The following is a 23,131-nucleotide window of genomic DNA, read 5'->3' as shown; positions in this document are numbered from 1 at the left end:
GGATGTATGCACTGTCTTGTTGCAGTTGAGCCTTGATTGCTGTTAGTGTCATTGGGAGGAACTGACCCCCAGGCCAGTTGTGAGGACCAGTTGCAGCTACAGTAGAAGAACTGCTGTGCAGGAGACACCCTATGGAGCAGGACTTGCTTGAGTGGGGCTTTGATGCTCCCTGAATCTTCCCCTTGAGTGTATCGCTCATGGATGGATGTGTAGAGTTGTAATCTGGTGTGGTCTGAAGCCGTCCACTGGATGCACTGGCTCTGGGCCTCCCAGGAGGTGCAAAGTCAGCCACTGCCTGGGGCCACAGATCGGTGTCAGACCAGCCCGGTTCACACCGCTGCCCCTCCCACCAGTCTCAATGTGCTTTCTTCTTTACTTCTCTAGTTGTAGGACTTCCATTCAGCCAGATTTCAGGTGGTTCTGAATGATGGTTGTTTTGTATTTTAGTTGTAATTTTGATGTGGTTGTGGGAGCCGGTGGGTACCACGTTTACCTACGCTGCCATCTTGGTTCTATCCCTCTTCTAATGTTCTTTGAATGAGCTTCACCATCTTGCAGGTTTCCTCATACATTGAGGATAAAATTGATACCTGTTTTGCATGAGACATGTTTTAATGTTTTGAAGATTATACTTTGACAAAGGTAAACCCAACAGAGAAGAGGGTTGGGGCCTGCTGGTGGCCCAGCCCTGGCACAGCAACCTCAGAGGGGCAGAGCTGGTGACCAGCTTCCTCCCTTCCCCCAGCTCGACCCTTCCTGTCCACACAAGGCTGGGTGGCCCTGGGAGAGCTGAGCAGCCAGGTCTTTCCTTTCTGGGCATCACCGTGACCAGAAGCTGTGTCTCGGGAGCGCCCAGCAGAGCGGGTGCAGGCCCTTTCCTCCCCGGGAAGCATGTGGACCTGAGGTTGGGACTCACCATGGCCCTCCGGACTTCGTCAGAAGTTCCCTGGAAATGTTTATGCCTGACTCCACTCAAGGGATGTGGCCTTTAATGACGTCAATTGAACCTTATTGTCATAAATTTTATTTTCCTACTGACTTTCATTTTGGTAGTGGTCAACCCTAATTCCATCTCAGGGGTTTGGAATGAATACTGTGGTTTAGAAGGCTTCCCAGGCCTTTCCTGAGACCACAGGAGGCCAGCCCTGCAGGGGATCAGGGCCCAGGCCTCACGGCCAGGAGGTCTCAGAACTAATCTCTCCTGCTCCCTTGCTGCCGTCAGAGCACTGAAGCCTGGTATATGACCAGGTGCCAGCGCCTCCTTCCCTGCCCCTACTCCCTATCACACCTGTGAGAGACAAGCCTGTCCTCTGGGCCCCTCTGCCTGTCACCTTGGGCTGCAGGATCTCCTGACTCGCAGCCAGCAGGCTCAAGCCCGCCCATCACCTCTACACACCAGTTTGCTTCCTTGGGCCCCACCCGTTTCTACACACTTGACCTTTTTCCCAGATAGATTTTCTGGAATGGCCCCGAAGGTGCCACTCCCTCCATCCCTAGTTGCAAAGTCACACCCAATGCCATGCCCTGGCATTAGCCCCTGCCTGGCTCCGCCCCACATTTTTTGGGCACCTGCTTGCACTGTGTCTCTGAAACTTACCACCTCCTGGTAGGGCCAGGGAGCCAATGAAAAGGAGCACGGAGTATGGGGGCAGCATCTGTGGAAACCAGCCGGCCAAACAGCTTTCGGCAGAGGGACCAGTCTGGATGGTCTGTATCTGGGGCAAGAATTCCTACCGCAAAAACAATTGCTTTGAGCCCATACTGGGCACGTAGGAGTCGTCACACCAGGCCAGAGCAGGGTGTTTTCAAGTCCTAGCGATCCTGCCCAGTCACTGACCAGGTCTTTAGCTTTGGTTTTCAGCTTTGACAGAACTCTGTGCAGGTGGGCTCAGTCCCAAGTGCCCACGCTCCTTCCACCAAAGAGAGTGCTCGCCACCCTAAGCCTGCCTTTCTGGTGACAGTTACACGGGAGCGGAGACAGGCAGGCAGGGAGAGGGATGACCCCGGCTCAGGGACGTTTCCTCCTGTGATAACCAGTCCTGACCACGGCTCCAATGTGCCCTCCTCTCTCCGGGGCAACCACAGGGTAGACCTGGTTCAGGAACGTCCAGTGCCCACGTTTCCACAGACTCCGGACCCAGGCAGTACCTTGTTGTAACAGGGCAGGTGGCTGCCCTCTGGAGGCTGGTCGAAGCTGATGGGCACCTCCTCTGGCTCGCTGGCCCGAGACCGCACGCCGGGGCTGCTGGGCGTGGAAGGTGGGCTGTGAAATGGTGACACTGCGCCCTTGAGGCCAGGGCTCTTGGGTGAGGCCCCAGGCAGCAGGGCGGCGGGGTCGAAGGCTAGGTTGGCCTGTTGAGAGGAGATGAGACATTTCAAATCGGGGCGGGAGAAGGTGAGTTTCTACTCTAGCTCTTTGGTTTACCTGGCCTTGCCTAGCTCCAGAATTCCAGAGTGGTAGGGCACCTGGGGTGGGGGTGGGCGATTCTGTGCCCAGGAGGTCATTGGCAATGTCTGGAGACATTTTTTGTTGTCACCACTTGCGGGAAAGTGCTACTGGCATCTCGTGGGAAGGGACCAGGGACGCTGCTGATCATCTTTCAATGCACAAGGCAGCCCCGCCCGCGCAAGGAAAGGAGCCAGCCCAGGCGATGCCACGGAGAGGAACCCAGGTCTAGGCAGGAGCCAGGCAGTTACAATGGAGAGCTCTGGTATTTACGCTCCCACACGGCTTTGCTATGTCGCATGGGAAAATCTTGTCTCCCACCTAGGCTGTGAGCTCCCCAGCCCCGACGTGCGCTTCATCTACTTCCCGGGGAAGTCTGCTCGGCTCTGGGCGCACGGTGATGGGTGGAGGGGTCGGGCGTCCAGGGCCAGCAGCCGGATTGCAGCCTGCGTTAGGCTGGCATGGTTGGTGGCTGCCTCCAGGCCTTGGGGGAGAGGGCCCGGCGGTTCCGGGAGTGTCTCCTGCACGGTCATGCCCTTTTCCCGGAGGACCCTTGGGACGCTCCATTCTCCATCAGCACTGCTAGGTGTCGGCTACCGGAGCGCATGCTTGACGGGGACCTCGCTTTGGCCCTTTGGCTCCAGGTGGAGCCCTCGTCCTCCAGGGCAATTTGGTCCCTAGCTGGTGGTCGGAGGTCAACTCTCCAGGTGACAACGGACATGCAGATGTTGGGGAAGAGGTCGCTGCACTCACCTGAAGCTTCTCGATCAGAGGAGAGCTCTTCACCTTCACCTTGGGAAGGTGGCTTGTGTTGGGTGGTGATTTCTGCAGAGCAAACGGACCAAAACAACCGAATGAGTGGGGTGGAGGGAGGCGGGGTTCTGGAGCCCAGAAGCCACAGGTGGAGGAGGGGAGTTGGTGTCACTCAGCTTTGGAGGCCCACATCCCCCCCACCCCAGGGCCTGGGGAGGCGGACTTCCCCCCACCCCATCCCTCCCTAAGCAGGATCAGAGCAGGCAGGACAGACGCCCAAAATACAGGAGGTCTCCTGTACCAGCAAGATAATCTCATGTTCATTTCGAGGGAACAGACGGTGCCTGAGAGGGGACTTCTCTGTACCTCATGACCTTCAACAATACTCAGAGGGAATTTCAAAGAGAAAGGACAAAATAACCCCATTCCGTTGGTCACAAACAAAACAAGAAACCACCGACCAGGAGTGAAACCTGACAGGTATTTTGGAAATTCCCCCCTTGAACTAGTGGTATTTGGAAAATCCCACAAAAAAATTATCATTTTCCAAAGCACTGAATATTCATTTTGATGAAGAGACATTTATGGAGCATCTACCACATTCCAGGCTTTATGCTGGTTGCATGAAGTTGCACGCTGTTAGGTGAAGATATTTTTGCGATGAATGGATGTAGAAATCTTATCTTGCTTTGATTTGATGTTATCCAAAAAGATGAACTCCTTTCTGTTTTGTGCAAAATCCCTACAACTGAGTCTGGCTCCACAGATATATTCATCCTCACATGTAGGAATGATGGCGATGATGATGAAGAAGAAAAATGAAGGGAGGAGGAGGAGGAGGAAGAGGAGGGGGAGGAGGAGGAGGAGGAAGAGGAGGGGGAGGAGGAGGAAGAGGGGGGGAGGAGGAGGAGGAGGAAGAGGAGGGGGAGGAGGAGGAAGAGGAGGGGGAGGAGGAGGAGGAAGAGGAGGAGGAGGAGGAGGAGGAGGAGGAAGAGGAGGGGAAGGAGGAGGAAGAGGAGGAGGAAGAGGAGGGGAGGAGGAGGAGGAAGAAGAGGAGGAGGAGGAGGAGGAAGAGGAGGGGGAGGGGGAGGAGGAGGAGGAGGAAGAGGAGGAGGAGGAGGAGGTGGAGGAGGAGGAGGAGACACTTCGTGTTGTCGGACAGAGGCCGAGGCAGCTACAGGAGCCTAACACCTAGTCCCTACCCCTCACTCCATGTTCTGATTGTCCTGCATCATGGGAAGAATAGCACCAGCCCCTAGAGGTCTGAGTGTTTTGAGTGAGGCGGCTGTATTTCAGCAAAGGAAGGAGGAGATGGACTCTGAGCTCCTGGGACCTTTGTAAGGCCCAGCACTCAGGGGAGGGGCTGCGAGAACAGTCACTGGCCAGGACCCAGGAGCCCCCGCCCCTTCTCATTCGGCTTCAGACAGGAGCACGGGCTGCCCCGCCTCGGCCAGGGTCCAGCAGCAGGTGGAGTCAGCGAGTCTAAGGGCCCCGCCCTCCAGCTCCAGGGTGCCCTGGCCCGTGAGTTCACACCCAGATGTATTCCTAGAGCGGTCTTTCGAGGAACTCGTGTCCATGGCGAGCACAAGAGCTTCCAGCCCAGGCTGGGCTGTCCTTAATCTCTGTGCTTTAAGGTGACATTTCCCAGGAGCCGGTGTTTCTGAAGATGCTGTTGTAGAAATGGCAGCTACGATGCTGCTGACAAAGCCTCCCTTACGTCCTGTGACCCCTTCTCCCCAGCTGACCACGACGTTCTGAAGAGAGTGGAAATTTAATAAACCCGGCCCCTTTGCCATAGCACAGGCCTGGGAACCCAGCTCAGGATCCACGAAATGCTTGTTGATTTGAATTGAACTGCAAAGCAGGATTCTAAATAGCTGCTAATGCAAGACCCAAGTGCCCTTGAAAGACCGCTCCAGGAATACATCTGCCACCAGTGCAGTTCCTGCGAACGGCAGCAGGGGGCAGCATTTCCTTTACCACGTAAGCAGCTCCAGGCAAGTGGTTGGGGAAGGGAGGTGGGGGGAGGTGGTGGTGGAGAAAAGCCAGGGTCCACCCGCAATATGGGTGTTTCTATGTCCGTATAGGACATTCTAGTGACGTCTAGAAGTTAGGAGCCTGATTATTCAGACGGAAGTGTTTTCAGCCCGTCTCTGGGCAGACAAGGCACTGCACACTAGGAACCGAGGGGCCGACTGGGTCCTGCCTCCCTGCCTGGGGTGACCTATGACACCAGGGCCTCCCCTGTGTTGGTAACGTGGGCGATTTCCCTCTGAGGGCAGCGAGCCCCCTGTGCGCTCTGGGTTGCTTCAATGGTCAGAGCAGTGGCCTGTCGGGATTCCCACGGTACAGTTCTGCCTGAGGTTAAGCACAGCCCTCCCTCCAGGCGCGTCTCTGCATGGGAGACCGTGTAGGTCAGACCTGGGGGGCAAGCATGACTCTCGGGGCCCTTGGATGGGGGTGGGGGTGGGGTGAAACCACAGGGCCTGCTCTCTCTGCTGAAATTCCCAGGCTTGAAAAACAGCATCCCTGCCCCTGACGGATCACAAACAAGGCTCAGTAGGGGGGCATGGACCAAGCCTCATTGTCAGACAAGGATGCAGGAAGTTCATCCCTGAGTCTACAAGGGGGTCCTTGCCTGCACAGGGGTCTGAGGGTGATGATTTTGCCTCCCTTCCTGTGAGAAGGAGGAGGAAAACATACTCAGCGTCTCCCCGCACTTACCTCCTCTCCGTTCTGGCCCAGCTCTACCTTGGGGGGGAACAGGGGGAGGGAGCAGGGCGGTTTCCTCCTGGCAGGCTTACTGGCTGGCATCTGGAGGGCGGGAGAGTGATGGACAGACACACAGAGAGAGAGCAAGTCAGGCAACAGGGAGGAGGAGGAAGTGGAAGCGGCTTCAGGGATGCCAGGGAGGAGGAAAGGATGGCGGCAGGGGTGGTGTGTCCTTGAGACTGGCCTTAGCTGGGTCAGTGAATTCCGCTTCCCGCCACCCACACGCAGTCAGCCCCGGTTCCCGTTCCCACCAGGCTGCGGGACCCTCGCCTGCTGCAGCCACTGGCCTGAAATGTCCCCAGACCACACCCACGCCCAGCTCCAGGCACCGCCAGCACCTCTGACCAATACCATCTTCCTTGCCCTTTATGCCATTCCCTTGTGTCTAGAAATGATGGACGGCTTTCTCAGACCAGAAAACAAAAGCGCAAAATAAATGCGCCTGAAACAGCCTGACGAGTGCGCCCTCGCGGGCCCCAGGGGCCTGTGAACCTCCCACTCAGGTGCCCTTCCCCCTTCCAGTGAGCACGTGAGACTGGGCGCTCAGGAAACCCTAGTGTGAATCTCCACCTGACACTTTTTCACACTGTCCTCTCCAGCAGGATCCTTCCAGAACCCCTTGGCCACTGGGTCCCTTCCCTTTCCCGACTCTGGTTTCCTGCTTCCTCGCTGGGAATCCTGAGCTCCAGGCAGGAGCCAGCGGGGAGGTCTTTATTCTGACCAACCTGGGCCTGGCACAGCCGGCACGACCAGGTCTCTATCAGTGGGTGATGGAGGCGGCCGGGACCCAGACCCCACCTCCGCTGGCCTGTGGGTGGCTCTGGCCCCGCTCCCCCCGCCCGGCGTGGAGGCCTCGCTGCTGGGAGATCCTGCCTGGCCCAGCAGTGGCCACGACATTCCTCACATGCTGGGGACCCTCTGTGGCTTCTCTTCCTAATTTGGTAATTACCACGCTTCCTCCCTCCCTCCCTCTGCTCTGGGCCTGACCCAGACTTCCCCTTCCGCCAGCCCCCTCCCAGAGCAGCGCTGCGAGCCGCCTGACTCACCTCCTTCGCCGCGGCTGCCTGCTCCCTGAACCGCCCGGCCAGCTGGGCCACCGAGGGGGACGCCGAGTTGTCCACATTGGCGTTGGTCTCCGCGGGTCTTTCCTGGCAAAACAAGGGGAAGCGGCGGTTAATGGGAGCCGGGCACTGGCTCAGCTCAGCACCGACGCTGGGGCCATGCCAGGGCCATGCCGGCACCTGTTCTGTGGCCACAGCCAGAGGTGGTGACCATGAGATCTTTGAACTGCATTTTGCAATTGGCTCCTACATGCAAAGATTAAAACAATAGCAACACTCAATCTGCCACATGTAGTGAATGTTTACGATGTGCTGGGCCCTGGGTGGCCCTGGGGAGCTGAGGGAAATACAGCCGGGCCCTGTCCTGGAGGAGCCCAGGGGTCTGGGAGGCAGACGGGCCTTCATTCCGTTGTATTACTGACAGCACTGGCCACAGGGGGTCGTGGAAAGGGGTGCTGGTGGCAGGCACTGGAGAGGGGGCTTTCAAGTGTATGAAATGGTTGACCGGTGCCCTCGCTGAGCTTCCCATGCGTGTATGACCTCATCCCCTCACGTCACCAGGTGTGCGGATGGTGACGTGCTCAGTAGCTATTTGTCGAATTAATAAACGCCCAACATGAGCACAGGCAGCCTGGCGGAGGAGGCCCTGTCTGCTGGACTCGACCGTGAGCTGTCCCGTGTGCTGCTACATCAGTGGCTGCGGGCAAGGCCTTTAGTGACAAGGACAGTAGCAGCGCAGCCCCCAGAAGTGTCTGTGGATGAAATGCTTTCCTATGGAAAGTGCAGGACAGGCCTCTAGAAGGGTTGTCACCACTTCGGGCGACGGGGCCCTTCCCGGAGCCCTTGGCGAGGCCGGTGGGGTAGCATGCGATGTCACTCCCACCACAGGGTCCTCACTGGGAGACTCACCTCCCCCCCCCCCGCCCCCCACCATGTTCCTTTTCGTGGAAGGAGTAGGCTGGTCCCTGCCCTGCTCTGCCTCCAGGGAGGTCATCGGGTTACAGTGACCGTCCCCCCAAAGGGGCCTGCAGGCTCCCTGAAGAGGCCAAGATGCACCCTGGACTCCGCTCACTCCCGTGGGTCATTTGTCACAGACACATGGGTGAGTCAGCGAGCGCTGGAAATGGCCACCCCACGTCTGTGAGGTCACACGCGGCTCACATAACCACCTGGTTTTAATCATGTTTTTAAACGTCTGGTCTCAGAGACATTAGGCCTCTGTTGTTGTGACCAGGATGATGGCATTTATTGCACAGACTTCAGACTCCCTCTCCGGGCAAGCTGCTGCCCAGACACAGGGTTTGGTCCAGCTCTATCTTCCCCTCCCTGGGCTCAGGCTGTCCCTCCAGCAGCAAGTCTGCCTCCCTGTGTACTGCACACAGGCACACACACAGATACACATTCATGCATATGCACACACACATACATGCATGCACACAGATGCACACATACATACATGCACACACACACACACTCCCTAGGCCAGTGATGGCGAACCTATGACACGCATGTCAGAGGTGACACGCGAACTCATTTTTTTGGTTGATTTTTCTTTGTTAAATGGCATTTCAATATATAAAATAAATACCAAAAATATAAGTGTTTTACTATGGTTGCAAAGATCAAAACATTTCTATATGTGACACGGCACCAGAGTTAAGTTGGGGTTTTTCAAAATGCTGACACACCGAGCTCAAAAGGTTCGCCATCATTGGTCTAGGCCCTCCTTTTATGCTAAAAGCATCTCCACGCTTTCTGGTCTGGGTGTCCCTCCAAAGTGAATGTGAGGGGTCCTGCTATGGTGCTGCCACCTTGGAGCGGGAGGAGCAGATGCGACCCCACTAACCTCCCGCCGTGATGCTAAGGACACGGACCAAGCTCTGCGAAGAAGGCTTGTCTAGAGATGGGGAGACACTGCGGGGCACGGGCCGTCAGACCGGGAACAGGCTCTGGAGAGAGATGGTCCTCTTACTGTGTCCTGCTCTAGTTCAAGCTCACCCCTCCCAGCCTGAACAGCAAACTCAACAAGGGAGTCCCCTCCAGCGAAGACACCGGAGTTCCCCATAACACCGACGGCGGGGTGTCCCGGGCCTGGGGTAGGGCCTGGCGGGCAGAGCTCACGGGACCGCACCGGTGAGCACACTCCCACGTTGGCAGCACCAGGAGGCAAACGTCTTGTCCGGGAACGAGGGCAGCTTGAGGGACGGTGAGACTCGCTGAGCCGCTCCTGGCACAGCGCCGATCGTCTGTGCATCTGTCTAACTTCCTGCCCACATCGCGGATCAGTCTCTCCGTCCGCTGCTATTTATTGCTCGGGTCCTGCTGACCGTGCACTTCACCTCGGCTCAAGGCGCCCATGGCTGCGGTGCAGGGAGACACATTCCAGATAAAAATAGAGCCGCGCAGGGATCAAAGGCCTCCCGGACTTCCCTGTCCCGAATGGGGCTGGGCAAGGGGCTCGGAGGCGAGGGAACGAGAGGCTTCTGGAAGCATTTAGGGCTGAAAGAAAGGAAGACTTCAGTTCTCCCGGGTGTGCTTTCCTGGAGCCCAGTGAATGGGCTTCCTTTAGAATGCCTGCAGGTTCCAGAGCTGGCTGAGCCGAGCAAGTCCACTCTCCAGAGCCTTCTCGGCCATTGTGTGGAGGACTGGTATTGCCCTCTCACAGCTGGGCTCACTGCAGCCCAGAGAGGGCAAGTAACTCAGGCAGAGTCACACAGGAAAGCCAAACGGAATAACCTATGAAATAATTGACTTCAACCCCTGATAGCCTAGCAATGCATACCAGTTAAGTACAGTGGGGCTTTGACTCACGAGTGTCCCGACTAACGAGTTTTTTGAGATACCAGCTGTCTCTCGGCCGATTTTTTGCATTGAGTTGACAGAGTAATTTGAGTTAAAGAGCTCCTTAACGGTCTCAGAACGAATTAAACTCGTGCTTGAAGGTGCTTTGCAAACTGCAAAGTGCTATACAACTAGTGGAGCTATAGCCGCTGGGTGGCCTGGCACAGCGGGAGAAGCCTTTGGTGGGGGAGGGGCGGGAGGCAGGGCTCAGCTTGTGTGAGTCTCTGCCTGGATTTCTGCCTTGCAGTTCCTGCAGGTGTGACTTCTAACCCTCAGGGTCCCAGGACACCCCACCTGGGTCCCAGGTCCCAGGCTGGCGAGCTAAGGTGTTGGGAGCTCGCTCAGTCCCGAGACTGGTTTGCTAAGCACTGCTCTCACCGGGGCTGTGCTCCTAGTTCTGAGAAGGACTTTGGTGTCCCCGCCTTGCCCCAGACTTTCCTGGGACCCCGAACTTCCCCAGGACTCGGCATTCTTTCCCTGTTCCATCAAGTATTTCACCCAAAGCCCAGGGTGTGGAAAGTCCTCACCGAGGGGACAGAGCAGAGGGCCCAGGACGGACCCCAAAGCACCTGCTTGGGATTGAAGGGCAGACAAACCGGGGTGAGCCTCAGCACAGGCCAGGAGCCAGGCCGCATGGAGCTGGAGGGACTGCTGGGGGCGCCACCGCCAATGGGCTGGGCTGCTCGCCCTGCTTTTCTCTCCTCCTCCCTCCTCCCACCCATGGTGCGCAGAGGCGGAGGGGCGGGTCAAGTCAGCAGCCTCTGAACAGCTCGGCTTTTTAAAATTTGTTTTAAAATATATTTTTATTGATTTCAGAGAGGAAGGGAGAGGGAAAGAGATAGAAACATCAATGATGAGAATCATTAATCAGCTGCCTCCTGCATGCCCCCTACTGGGGATTGAGCCCACAACTTGGGCATGTGCCCTGACATGTGACCTGATTCGTAGGCCGATGCTCAACCACTGAGCACACCAGCCAAGCTTGGCTTTTTTTGGGGGGTGGGGTGGGGGGATGGGGGGGAAGGGTGTGGAAAGTGGAAGGTGCCTCTGTGTGGCTGGTGTGATGGAGACGGGTTGGCTCTGAGGCCAGCAGGTAAACCGACCCTCCATTGCTCCTCAGGGTAAGTGTAGGGCTCCCTGTCATGTGCTCCTCTCACGTAGGTCAGTCCCGTAAGGAACCTGGTATCACTGAAGCCCCTGTGAGTCCGAGGGGTGGGCTGGGCCCAGGGAGCCACTGCACCAGGGCTGCCCGGAGGCCCCGGAGGAGTCCCCGTCGCTTCCTGAGTGGGAGTGACTGTCCGCGCCCCGAGGTCTGGGATGCTTGTCCTTCAGGCCACAGCAGAAAGCTGAGGCATAACTTCTAAGATTAGAACAAGTTGCTCAAGGACCTGGGCCTGCCTCCCAGTCAGCTGCGGACTCTCCTGTTACAATGGCTCCCCACGCCTGCCTCCCTCCCTAGGTCCACGCTCAGATGGTCTACTAAAGCCTGCGTTCCTAAACACAGCTTCACGCCGCCTCTGAGGCCAGCGCACTTGGGAGGGCATATTGTGGGTTTCAAAGGCACCCATCAAATTTAGTAACAGTAGGGCCAACAACCCAAGAGAAAAACGGGCAAAGGATTTGAACAGACACTTCATGAAGGAAGATAATAGGAATGGCTCACAGGCACACTAGTCATTAGCGAAACACAAATTAAGTCTACAAAGAGATGCCACGACCTACGCACAAGAATGGCCACGATGAAATAAACTGACAACACCAAGTGTTGGCAAGCCTGCAGGGCGACTGGAATGCTCACACATGGTTGGTGGGAACACTACTTGTAAAAATATCTTGGCAGCTTCTCATTGGCCTCCCTGGGCATGTCCAAGCCCAATGCACCAAGCGCATGACCCAGCAATCCCACGCCTAGGTATCTTCCCAAGAGAGGACGACATATGTCTCCATAAAGACTTGTACGCATGGAAAACCAAGATGGTGGTGCAGGTAAACGTGGTACTTGCCGACTCCCACAGCATCAAAATCACAGCTAAGATACAGAACAACCATCATTCAAACCACTGAAATCTGACTGAATAGAAGTCCCACAATTAGAGAAGCAAAGAAGAAAGCACCTCAAGACTAGTAGAAGGGGCGGAGGAGGGATGGGCTGGTCTGACACCCACATGTGGCATTTTTTTAAATCAGGAGGGATATCGTGGCTGCAGAGGCCACCTATGAGGAGCAAGGGATCCCAGCCCCACACCCAGGGTTCCAGAGCTGGGAAGAGAATCCCCGTAGTAAAACTTCAGGCTGTAAAAACCAGCTGGGATTGTGGCTGAGTGACATGGAGGCTGCAGGAATCTCAGCAGTTCCTCTTAAAAGGCCGGCACATGGACTTCCTCAGACGCAGTCCCTCTGAGCTCCAGCCCTGGGGCGGTAGCTTGAAAGGCACCTGGGACACTGGGGGAGGAAATGGATTGTCTGGCACCAGGGTAAGAACTGGGGGCAGCTTTCTCCCAGATGGGGGTGCTTGCAGGGGTCATTGTTCCTGTGCTGGGACCTCCCCTGTAGCAGAGCTAACTGGCAGCCATATCAGCTTGGCTCACCGCTCTGTCCTGGTGACTCCCAGAGATCTCACCACATCCAATCTGCAGCCCCACCCAAGCTGTTTGCAGCAGCTTTTCCAAACGAATGGCCTGTCCTGGTTCAGGCTTCAGACTTTCCCAAAACCTCTTAAACTAGCAGCAGCTGGTGTCAGCATGCCCTACGCATATCAGTAAGAGGCCCAAGACCAGGCACTAGCAGCAGCCTGTCTTGCTTTACAGCTTGGCCTCTCGTGGGCATGTCCAAGCCCAATACAAGTAGCAGCCATCTGCAGATGACTCTGTAGTTCTTGATGGGTGGCCCCAGGCAATGGTTGACTTTGCACCTCCTGGGCGACCCCAGCGCCAGGGCACCCATTGGACAACTTCAGACCAGGCCAGATTACAACTCTATACATCCATCCATGAGTGATACACTCAAGGGGCAGACTCAGAGAGCACCAAAGCCCCACTGAAGCAAGTCCTGCTCCATAGGAATGCCTCCTGCACAGCAGCTCTTCACTGTAGTAGCATCTGGTCCTCACAGCCAATTGGCCTGGGGGTCAATTCCTCCCAGTGATGCCAATAGAAATCAAGGCTCAACTACAACAAGACTGAGCACACAGCCCATACAGGGATGCACCTAGAGTGCGCAGCTCAGGTGACCGGGGAGCCTGAGCCATTGGGCCCTACAGGGCACTCTGCCAATTCCAGGACACATAGCAGCTCTACCGAATACATAGAAACAAACACAGCGAAGCAGCCAAAATGTTGAGACGAAGAGCCATGTCACAAATGAAAGAACAGAAGAAATCTCCAGAAAAAGAACTCAATGAAATGGAAGCAAGCAAACCACTATATATAAAGTTCAAAACAATGGTTATAAGGATGCTCAAGGCTCTTAATGAGCGCTTCAGGGGACTTAGTGAGAATTTCAAGAATGTTAGTGAGAATTTCGAAGACATGAAAAAGGACCAGTCAGAAATTAAGCAAGCACTAACAGAAATGAAGAATAATTTACAGGGATTCAACAATAGAGTAGAGTATTCCAAGAATCAAATCAACAATTTGGAATATAAGGAAGCAAAAACACCCAATTAGAAGAGCCAAAAGAAAAAAGAATAAAAAAATATGAAGACAGAGTAAGGAGCCTCTGGGACAATTTCAAGTGTACCAACATTCACATCATGGGGTGCCAGAAGGAGAAGAGAGAAAGCAAGAGATTAAAAACCTATTTGAAGAAATAATGGCAGAAAACTTACCCTACCTGGTGAAAGATACAGACTTACAAGTCCAGGAAATGGAGAGAGTCTCAAACAAGATGAACCCAAAGAGGCCCACACCAAGACACATCATAATTAAAATGCCAAGGGTTAAAGACAAAGAGAGAATCTTAAAAGCAGCGAGAGAAAAGCAGTTAGTTACCTACAAGGGAGTGCCCATACAACGACTGTCAGCTGATGTCTCAACAGAAACTTGGCAGGCCAGAAGGGAGTGATGAATAGCAAGGACCTACAACCAAGGTTACTCTACCCAGCAAAGCTGTCATTTAGAATTGAAGGTCAGATAAAGAGCTTCACAGAAAAAGAAAAGTTGAAGGAATTCATCACCACCAAACCAGTATTACATGAAACATTGAAGGGTATTCTTTAAGAAGAGGAAGAAGAAGAAAAAAATATGAACAATAAAATGGCAATAAATACATGTCTATGAACAATTGAATCTAAAAATCAAAATAGCCCTAACTGGTTTGGCTCAGTGGATAGAGCGTCAGCCTGCGGACTGAAGGGTCCCAGGTTCGATTCCGGTCAAGGGCATGTACCTTGGTTGCGGGCACATCCCCAGTAGGAGGTGTGCAGGAAGCAGCTGACCGATGTTTCTCTCTCATCAATGTTTCTAACTCTCTATCCCTCTCTCTTCCTCTCTGTAAAAACATCAATAAAGTATATATTTAAAAATCAAAATAAACGAACAAGGTATCTAATGAACAAAATAAACTGATGAATAAAATAGAACCAGAGGCATGGAAAGATGGGATAGACTGGCAAATCTCAGAGGGAAGGGGGAAAGAGAGTGGGAAGAGATTAACCAAAGACCTTATATGCATATATGCATTGCCTATGGACAGACAATAGGGTAGTGAGGCCTGGGGTGGAGCGGGCGCAGGGTGGCGGGGACCATGGGGATGGGTGTTTGGGTTGTTTCTAGATCTGGACTATTGATAAAGCTGATCTAAATATTTGCGTACAAGTCTCTCTCTCTTTTTTTTTAATCTTTATTACGGATGCTCAGAGACAGGGTTTGATCATTTTGGGTCCAAATCCAAACCCTGCCTCTTCCTAGAGGTGTGATCTCAGGCAAGACACTTAACTTTGCCAAGTGTCCGTTTCCCCACTTGTACAACAGAGCACTTATCTCCTATGATTGTCAGAGAGCCCAAATGAGATCACGCACCTAGGCCCTGCACCTGACAAGCTTCCCCTCCCGTTTTAGCTGTCATTGCTGCCACCTACGACTGGTCGCCACCCCGTAGGTGTCCGATGGAGCATGGGCTCCCTTGCACCTTGTGGGGATGTCAGGCTGCTGCCAGTCGGCTCTGAAGACTTAATAGCAAGGGGGGCGCAGGGGTTTTCCATCTCATCCTGCAGAGCAAGCCAGAGACGAGCTGGGTGGGTGGGCACTCAGAGTTGAAGGAATTTACGAATGGGAACCTACATCACACAAAGGAGCAGGCTGGCCACTGGGGTGTGACTCTGGACTCCAGATATGAGTCGCCTAATTCATAGCAGGGCCACTCCTGCCCTGGGGCCATTTGTGTGTCTCAGGCTGTTGGGCGGGTAACAGAGACAGGACCAGCCAGAGAGGGAGGACTGCTTTTGGCTTGGGGAAGGGTCTTGCCTTTCACCCAGGGCCCTGTGGCATGAAGGGGCCGTAAAGAGACAGCCCCGTGGCCAGTCTGAGGCCGGCCTGACCAGGCTGGCTTGTCAAGTGGGGGGCCAGGCTGGCTTGTCAGGGGCCACAGGGGGCGGATGGCTTGAGGAGCTCTCCCAGCGACAGGTATGTGTCCAGGCAGAGGGACTAAGGGGTTAAGCCTCCGGGCAAACACGCTCTGTCCTGCAGTCAGGAGGGAAGATCCAGATGAGCTATTTCAAGAGCTGAGCAGCCCGGGGCGGGGAGGCCACTGACCTACCGTGGGGGTGGGGGCGCTGTGTGAACTTCCTGCCCCTCTCAGCCCTTCTGTCCTCATCTTCGAGGTTCAGGGCTTGCAGAGCTGCCACCCAAGGCCCTTCCGGCTGACTGGCTCTGTTTTTTCCCTTTGACACCCCGGTGAAGAAAACTGGGGACACTGCGGTTCTCTGGCTTGTGTAGAAGAAAACGGAGGGAGCTGGGTAACTAGGATCCGGCAGAACTGGGGAAGCTCTGCCGGGAAGCTCAGGAACCCCAAGGAAACGCGCCCCAGCATCTTCACACACGAGGAGTGTGACCCGGACCCACTCTCAAACCCGAATCCAACGAACATTCATTCCAAGGGAGCCACCCGGCCAGCCACTCTTCAGACGCTGAGTTTCAGGAGAGGAGACCTCGCACAGCGGGAGGCAAGTGGGTGGGACGACGGGCAGCAGAGGAAAACAGAGTCAATGGCGCTGGGATGAGTTTGCTTCAGCCACAGGTGGTCACTAGCCTTAGTGGAGTGAGCACATTGCCAAACGTTATACTGTACACCTGCAAACATAACCGAATATTGCCTACCAGCTCTACTTAAAAAGGATAAAAAGAGCCATGGCCACACTGGAGGGAGGGATTCAAGGCAGAAAGAACTGTCACTGAAACAGGAAGAGTAAGCTGGGAGCTGGGCGGGGCGGGACTCCTCCCCCTGGCCTGCTGCAGGGCTCAGGAATGATGGGGAAGAAGGAGTGACTGCAGGAAGGTCTTTCATTCACACCCTTGGGCATGCTACCTTCTGCTGTCTGAGACAGGAGGGCCTCCGAGGCACAGGCTCAGCCCTGGGTGCTCAGCCTGAGAGCCACACGGTCCTGGGGCAGGAGGGGCTCGGGAGCCAGGGCCTCGGAGACACCAGGGCCTTGGAGACACCGAGGGCCTCAGAGACACCAGGGGCCTCAGAGACACCAGGGGCCTCGGAGACACCGGGGGCCTCGGAGACACCAGGGGCCTTGGAGACACCGGGGGCCTCGGAGACACCAGGGCCTCGGAGACACCGGGGGCCTCGGAGACACCAGGGGCCTTGGAGACACTGGGGGCCCGAGGGACAGTCAGGCTCTTCCCCACGCAAGGTGCGGACTCGAGGCCTATGGGAGGGGTTCCCAGCCTTTGAGCAGCCATTCCTCCCAGGAAATCCAAGAAAGGTCCTCCTGGCAGTGAGCACAGAAATATCCTGGCCCCTGGCCGGACGCACCGCTGCGAGGTCCAGGCCTCAAGGAGCCCGGCTGCCCCTGGCCGCCCTCTCAGCCTCGCTGGGCACCAGCCAGCTGCTCTCGGGAGGCGCCTGGCGATGGCTCGGAGGTGATTTGGGTTTCTTATCGACAGAGGAGCCGTGCTCAGCCCTGGGGTGCTCCCCCTATCACTGCCCCCACACACCTCCCGTGCCTCTGGGGACCCCTCCACGGGGCGGCTGGGCCTTTCCCAGGGGGAGCTGGCTCCTTGTGTCCTGGCTTCCGGGCCTCTTCTCCCAGAGGATCCTGGGATTGCAAAAGGACCTCCTTAACCCCCACAGAAAGTGGAGAGTAGAAATGCTCACCCATCCCCGGGCAGCGTGGGGCTGGGGATGAGGCAGGCTGGCCTGTGCTGGCCTCTCTGCAATCGGCCTGCCATCCAAACACCGTGGCAGGGGGGACTCCGTCCCAACCAGGCCCGTCCCAGGCCCGCTCCTCTGGGCTTCACTTCCTCGTCTGTTCAAGGGGGCGATGCCTCCCACACAGGGTCATTATCACAGAGAGCGAAATGTGCGGGGGATGCGCCTTAGCAGCCGATTCTCTCTCTCTCTTTCCTGCTTTCCACTGACTTTACTTAATATGGCCAACAACTGGTCCATGTTGGGGTTACAACCTGTTTGGTACTCGAGACCCTAAACTAAGCGGGAATTTCTATAGGTTCAGGGGCGCAGGCATCTTAAAGCCAAGCGAGACTTAGGAAGAGTCAGTATCCCTACCAAAGTCTTGGCTAAACATTTTAGTGACAGAGGAGTTCCTGAAAATAAAATCAATCAGCCACTTTGGTGGTTGGGGGCGGTTACAGGAAGTTAATTCTCAGTCCCTGTTCTGTGGAAGCTAAGGGTCAGCCTGGTTCCCGCCCCAGCGACCACTTCAAGCGCGAGTTGAGAATTCAGTGGCACAGATGTTGTGTCCACATGGGGCGTGATTAATGGCCCCAGGAGCAGCGTGGGCTGTCCTGTGGCTGGTCTGAGCAGCCAGGAAGGAGGAGCCACGGGGTAAGGATGGGGAAGAGCAGCTCAGAGGGAGGTTGTGGACAGTGCTCCGGAGACAGGAAGTCTGCTTCATCTCCCACTCTGCTCCTCAGGTGACCGTGGGCAGGTAACTGAACGCATGTGCCGTTCAGGTGCCTCATCTGCAAAGTGAGGACGGCAACATTGACATCGCAGGCTTGTGTGGGCTCCAGTGAGAGAGCGCAAGTGTGGCACCTAGGAAGTGCTCAATAAACACAGCTGATTTTGTTTTTGTTTTTTCGTTGATACTCCTCACCCGAGGACATTTTTTTCCATTGAGAGAGAGTAGAACGGGGGGCGGGGGGGGGGGGGAGAGAAGAGAGAGAGAGAGGAGAGAGAAACATCAATGTGAGAGACACATTGATTAGTTGTCTCCCACATGCACCCTGACCAGGGCTGGGGATGGAACCTGCAACCCAGATTCGTGCCCTTGACTGGGTATCAAACCTGAGACCCTCCAGTGTGCAGGCTGGTGCTCTAACCGCTGAGCCACGCCGGCCAGGGCTGCGGGTGATTATTAGATGGAAGCTAAGGTATTTGGATTTATCCTGAAGGGCGTTTAAAGGGAAGCTTCGTCCCGAGCTCTGTCCGTGCAGAGAGGCAGGAGGCAGTGCCACAGTGCTGCACGCGTCCTTTCGGGAAGGGTGGGCGACTCAGCTCAGACGGCAGGAAGGACCCTGTGACCCCGGCATGGAGAGTTCAGGGACATTCCACATCATCCTGCCAGAAAGAAGGCCAGGACAGAGGAGAAAGCTGGGAAAATGGGAGGAAACTTCCATTTAAGGAGCAAATGGAGGAGGGGATGGTGGGGGAGGGAAGGGAGACGGAAGCTAAGAGCTGGAGATGGAAAAATTCCAGGCTGGTATCAGGTCTAGGATCTGGAGAGGAAGGACACGTGGTCTACGGGGAGCCTGTGATAGCAGGTCCCAGCATGCTTTGCTGAATTCCCACGCCTGGCTCATGACATTTTGAAGGCAAACTGAGATTAGCCTAAACATAGATGTAACAGCAGAGTACAGGATAAGAGTGTTAAAATGAAACATTTTCCTTTTAACTAAGAGAGGTCCCAGAGATACATATCTTTATACGTATATTTAAAAACCCTTTCTAAAAAAAAAAAAAAAAAGAAAAACATTTTTTTGGATAAGATACTATAAATGCCAAAAAGAAAAAACAGCAAATTTGAAAAGTTATTTGTCACACAGATCAAAAGGAGATAGTTATGCTCTCACAAAAGCGCTCTCACAAAATGACACAAATAATACATAACAAAGGATATAAATAAGCAATTCTTAGGAAAGCAAATTCAAAAAGTCAGTACACATACAAAGATGCTCAAACTCCCTAGGTTGTCAGGGAAATGCAAATGAAATTACACTAAGATTTTTCTTTCTGCCTATCAGGCAGGCGGGGAGCGAGGGGCGGGCGAGAGAGGCAGCTCTTGCTCTTGGGAAACAGGAGAAAGGAACCATATTGCTGGGGAATGTGAGTTGTTGCAGCCTTTGGACCTGGTAACATTTTCGACTCAGCCCCATGCTCCTGGAACCCACTCCTTAGACCAGGGGTGGGCAAACTTTTTGACTCGAGGGCCACAATGGGTTCTTAAACTGGACCGGAGGGCCAGAACAAAAGCATGGATGGAGTGTTTGTGTGAACTAATATAAATTCAAAGTAAACATCATTACATAAAAGGGTACGGTCTTTTTTTTTTTTTTAGTTTTATTCATTTCAAACGGACTGGATCCGGCCCACGGGCCGTAGTTTGCCCACGGCTGCCTTAGACACTGAGCCTGGGTACGCGGCCACGGAGGCAGACGACGGAGCGTGCACAGCAGCAAAACCCAGGAAACACAGCGAGCTCCCAGCACGAGGGGGAGGTTTTATGGTCCATCCACATAACGGGCCATTATGAAACCATGACAAAGAATGAACTAGAGGACTCTAAATTTCCATGAGAAACTGTGAAGTCAGAATAGCAAGATGCAGAGACCTGTGTATATAATGTGACCCCAGTTTTATAAAGCAACAACTAACCACCTCCCCTACCAGTATATGTGCATGTCCGTGTGTATCTAACAAGTGTGTATATAACACATAGATAAGAATGTATATAGTTCTAGAATATGGCATATGCTACAGAGGGTATATATGAAGGGGTAACACAGGGACGGGAGCTGGTTTGAGGGAGGCAAACCTAAAGATCTTTACGTGCCTGTAAAACCCCAGCATGCCCGCTCCATCAGTTATGTGAGATTGTGCGCATGTGTTTAAGGGAGCGAATTAGCGCCATGACATGTTCTCAAGGGAAAGAAAGCACGTTGCCAAGATATAGAACATGGAAAGTATCACATAAAGAAAAAACTCAAAAACACGGAAATGAGTTTCAAGCTCTAACTCCCCAAATCCGGCTCTCTGCTCAAGGAAACAATCCATTCAAAGCCAACACGTCCCCTTCCGTCTCCGCATCTACTCTTAGAACAAGCAAGTCACGGGACTCGCGAAAGGAGAAAGACACGGGCGACATCCTGTCGGGCTCCGCCCTGACCTTCTATAGGTCCTGGACAGCTCAGCACTCATCACATGTCCCTGGCGACCAGCAGACTGTGTCCCCAGAGGAGTCGAGGTCTGGTCGCTTTGGAAAGGAAAAGGGTAACAGGAAGGAGGGACTGAAGCTCGCTCTGTGCAAGCACATCACAGGCGCAGCTCGCTCAGTCATCCCCGCAGCCCTGGGCGAGTGCTGTTATGTGACTAATCCTGTTGTACAAGGACATGTGCAAAGCTTTCCCACAGTCACAGGTGCTGCCTGCCGCGGAGCTGGGCTGAGACTTGGCCAGTCTGACTCCCGACGGCACAACCATCCTCCCTCCTGTGAAATCCATCTCAACTCTGCATGTCAACGCGGCAGTTTTGGAGCGAAGAACCCAGTGTGGCACTTGGGAGCCATGACCGCTTTCGGGCCTACATGGGAAATGGAGTTTCCCGATGTGCCAGGCTGTGATCCTGGGGGCACCTCGCACCTGTGTCCAGGCCCCTCCGCCCCATCACTAGGGCGGGCGCTGCAAACGTCAGAGGCCAGGCAGGCACCGCCAAGGAGTGGGTGGGGGTGCAGAACCCTGCCCACCCCAAGAGGAGGGGCCGCTGCTACTCAACTCCAGGTCACGTGGGTGACGTTTCAAAGGGTCCCTCAAGGCCCAGCGTCACCAAATGATCTGACTTTTCAAAAGAAGATTAAAATTCATATTTTTAGGTAAAACCGATTGATTTTGTTTTGAACACACCAACTCAGTGTTGTTGTTTTTAAGGCAAACCGCAGTCAAGCCTGCCTGCGGCACTGGGTCCAGAGGCCAGCGGCTGGCTACTCGTGGTTTACGCGAAGACTGTGTTTATCCTGTTCGACCTGTTTTCCTGGGTAATCCCAGCCGGTGTCTGCTGGGATTAGACAAATTCATTTCTAATTATTACATGTACAACACTAGATCGTTGTTCTGAATATTAAATAATAGCGAAGGTATTCTTACCCCCTCATCGAATTCTAATGGGGATTGTGGGGTAGGACTGCAGAAGGGATGAGAAGACCTGGGTTCAAGTTCAGCTCCCGCCGCTCTGCAGCCCCCAGACCCCTCCCCTGCTCCGAGCCAGGGTCTCCTACGCAGTAAAAGGCTCGGTAACTCCCAACGCACAGGATGATGGCCCGAGAGTTGAAAAGGTAAGCCGTGTAACAAATGAACTCAATAAACGTTCCATTCCTTCAGGCAGACAGATGCACGTCTCCACGGACTCACACGACTGCCCGGCAGATAAGCCGGGAGAGGTATGTCGGTTTCTTCACTTTACGGAGGACTTCCCACCAGGCCTTCTCTGGGCGTGCAGAACGTGATGTTCCCCAGAGTTTTGGCTTACGTGGAATTTCTGGGGTGAAAACAAACAGTATTCTGCCTTTTGAATGGCCAGGCATCCTCGCCTGTTCTATAGGCTGTGGTGACCGTTTGGGGGGAGGGTCCCACGTGTGAGGAGTAAAGAGCATATGCCTTGGAGAACCGAGCTGCTCTGTCACTAACGTCACTTAGCTCGGGACTCCGCCACCGAGGATTCTTGCTGGAGGCCAGCGCCTTCGTCCTCTCCACTCTGCCCAGGGGCACCTCTGGCACCCGGTACCAGGAGTGAGCCCCCCTGCGCCACAGGGGAACGTGGAGAACCGGCAGGTGACGGATGGGTCGTGTATTCGCCTCACCTCGTCCTGAGGGACTTGAGGTGGCGCACACACAGGTCGGGGCAGGGACACTTTTGGCGATCTCAGGGACAAAGCTGATGATGTCATGGCTCTGTCCTTCTGGCAGTGACCCCGGAGGAAACACCTGTGGGCGGCAGGAAACTAGAGGGATTAAAAATATCTGCCTGATCCCCAAAAAATAAGCGAAGCGCTCTTTTTTCTTCACAGGGAAAACAAACAAGGCGATATCTGGTCTGAGCCATTTCCTCTCTGCAGGCGCCCTCCCCGACACACACGGCTGGACCGCATGCCTCACCGGCCCAGGACCTGCGGATGCCGGAGCGGGCGGCCTGGACGGTGCGAGCAGGCTCAGGTTCCGTCTCCTAGCTGGAGATTTCTTTTGCAGGAGGGAGGGGGTGAGGAAGCTGAGCTCCTCTCCTCGGGGACAGGTGTAGCCTCCATCTGATTTTGGAAACAAGGGGTCCTTGTGCTCTTCTGCCACAGTCTCCCGTCCCAGGAAGTCCGGCCTGGGAGCCACCGAGGAGGATGTGATGTGGGGCCTGGCCGAGCACAGAGCGGTTCTGAAGGTGGTGGAATGAGCACCCATCGGATTCTACTCTCTCCCTCACCTTCTGACATCCTTTAGAGCAGCGGTCGCCAACCGGTGGTTGTCCGTGAGGTCGGAAAGGTAGCCGACGGCTGCTTTAGGTCACCACGCTCAGCCATTCTGTCTTCTCCACGTATTTCCAGTCTGGCCCCTCCGTCCGTGCTGTAGCCTCTGCGCTTGAAGGCCCCGTCACCTTTCTCAATCCGTGGGGAGGGGTTTCTTCGCCTCTGCTCTTCTCTGCCTTATCCCTTCTTGCCCAAACCATGTCTGAAATCTGTGTGGGCATGGCTTTTCTTGGTTTACCGACTGTATGTAGGACCCACTGTACAATCCAAGCTTAGGTGCTTCCTGGGGTTCATGGCAGCCTCCTCTAGGTCAGAACCCTGGGTGCATGTTAGCGTCCTACGGGGGCCTCA

General features: G+C 54.7%; 1 protein-coding gene across 1 annotated transcript in view; it reads right to left on the bottom strand.

Moving 5' to 3' along the window:
- Positions 1 to 23,131, bottom strand: part of RCSD1 (RCSD domain containing 1) — a 47,239-nt gene that overhangs the window by 6,000 nt on the left and 18,108 nt on the right. The window contains exons 2-4 of the mRNA XM_059673992.1: positions 7,018 to 7,119; positions 3,200 to 3,271; positions 2,149 to 2,352 (exon numbers count right to left, since the gene is read on the bottom strand). Coding sequence (XP_059529975.1) covers positions 2,149 to 2,352; positions 3,200 to 3,271; positions 7,018 to 7,119 — 378 coding nt within the window. The remainder of the gene's footprint in view (positions 1 to 2,148; positions 2,353 to 3,199; positions 3,272 to 7,017; positions 7,120 to 23,131) is intronic.

This window comes from Myotis daubentonii, chromosome 18, assembly GCF_963259705.1.
Source record: "Myotis daubentonii chromosome 18, mMyoDau2.1, whole genome shotgun sequence".
NCBI lineage: Eukaryota > Metazoa > Chordata > Mammalia > Chiroptera > Vespertilionidae > Myotis > Myotis daubentonii.
The sequence above is the reverse complement of the archived record's forward strand: the minus strand, read 5'-3'. Positions and strand labels throughout refer to the sequence as shown.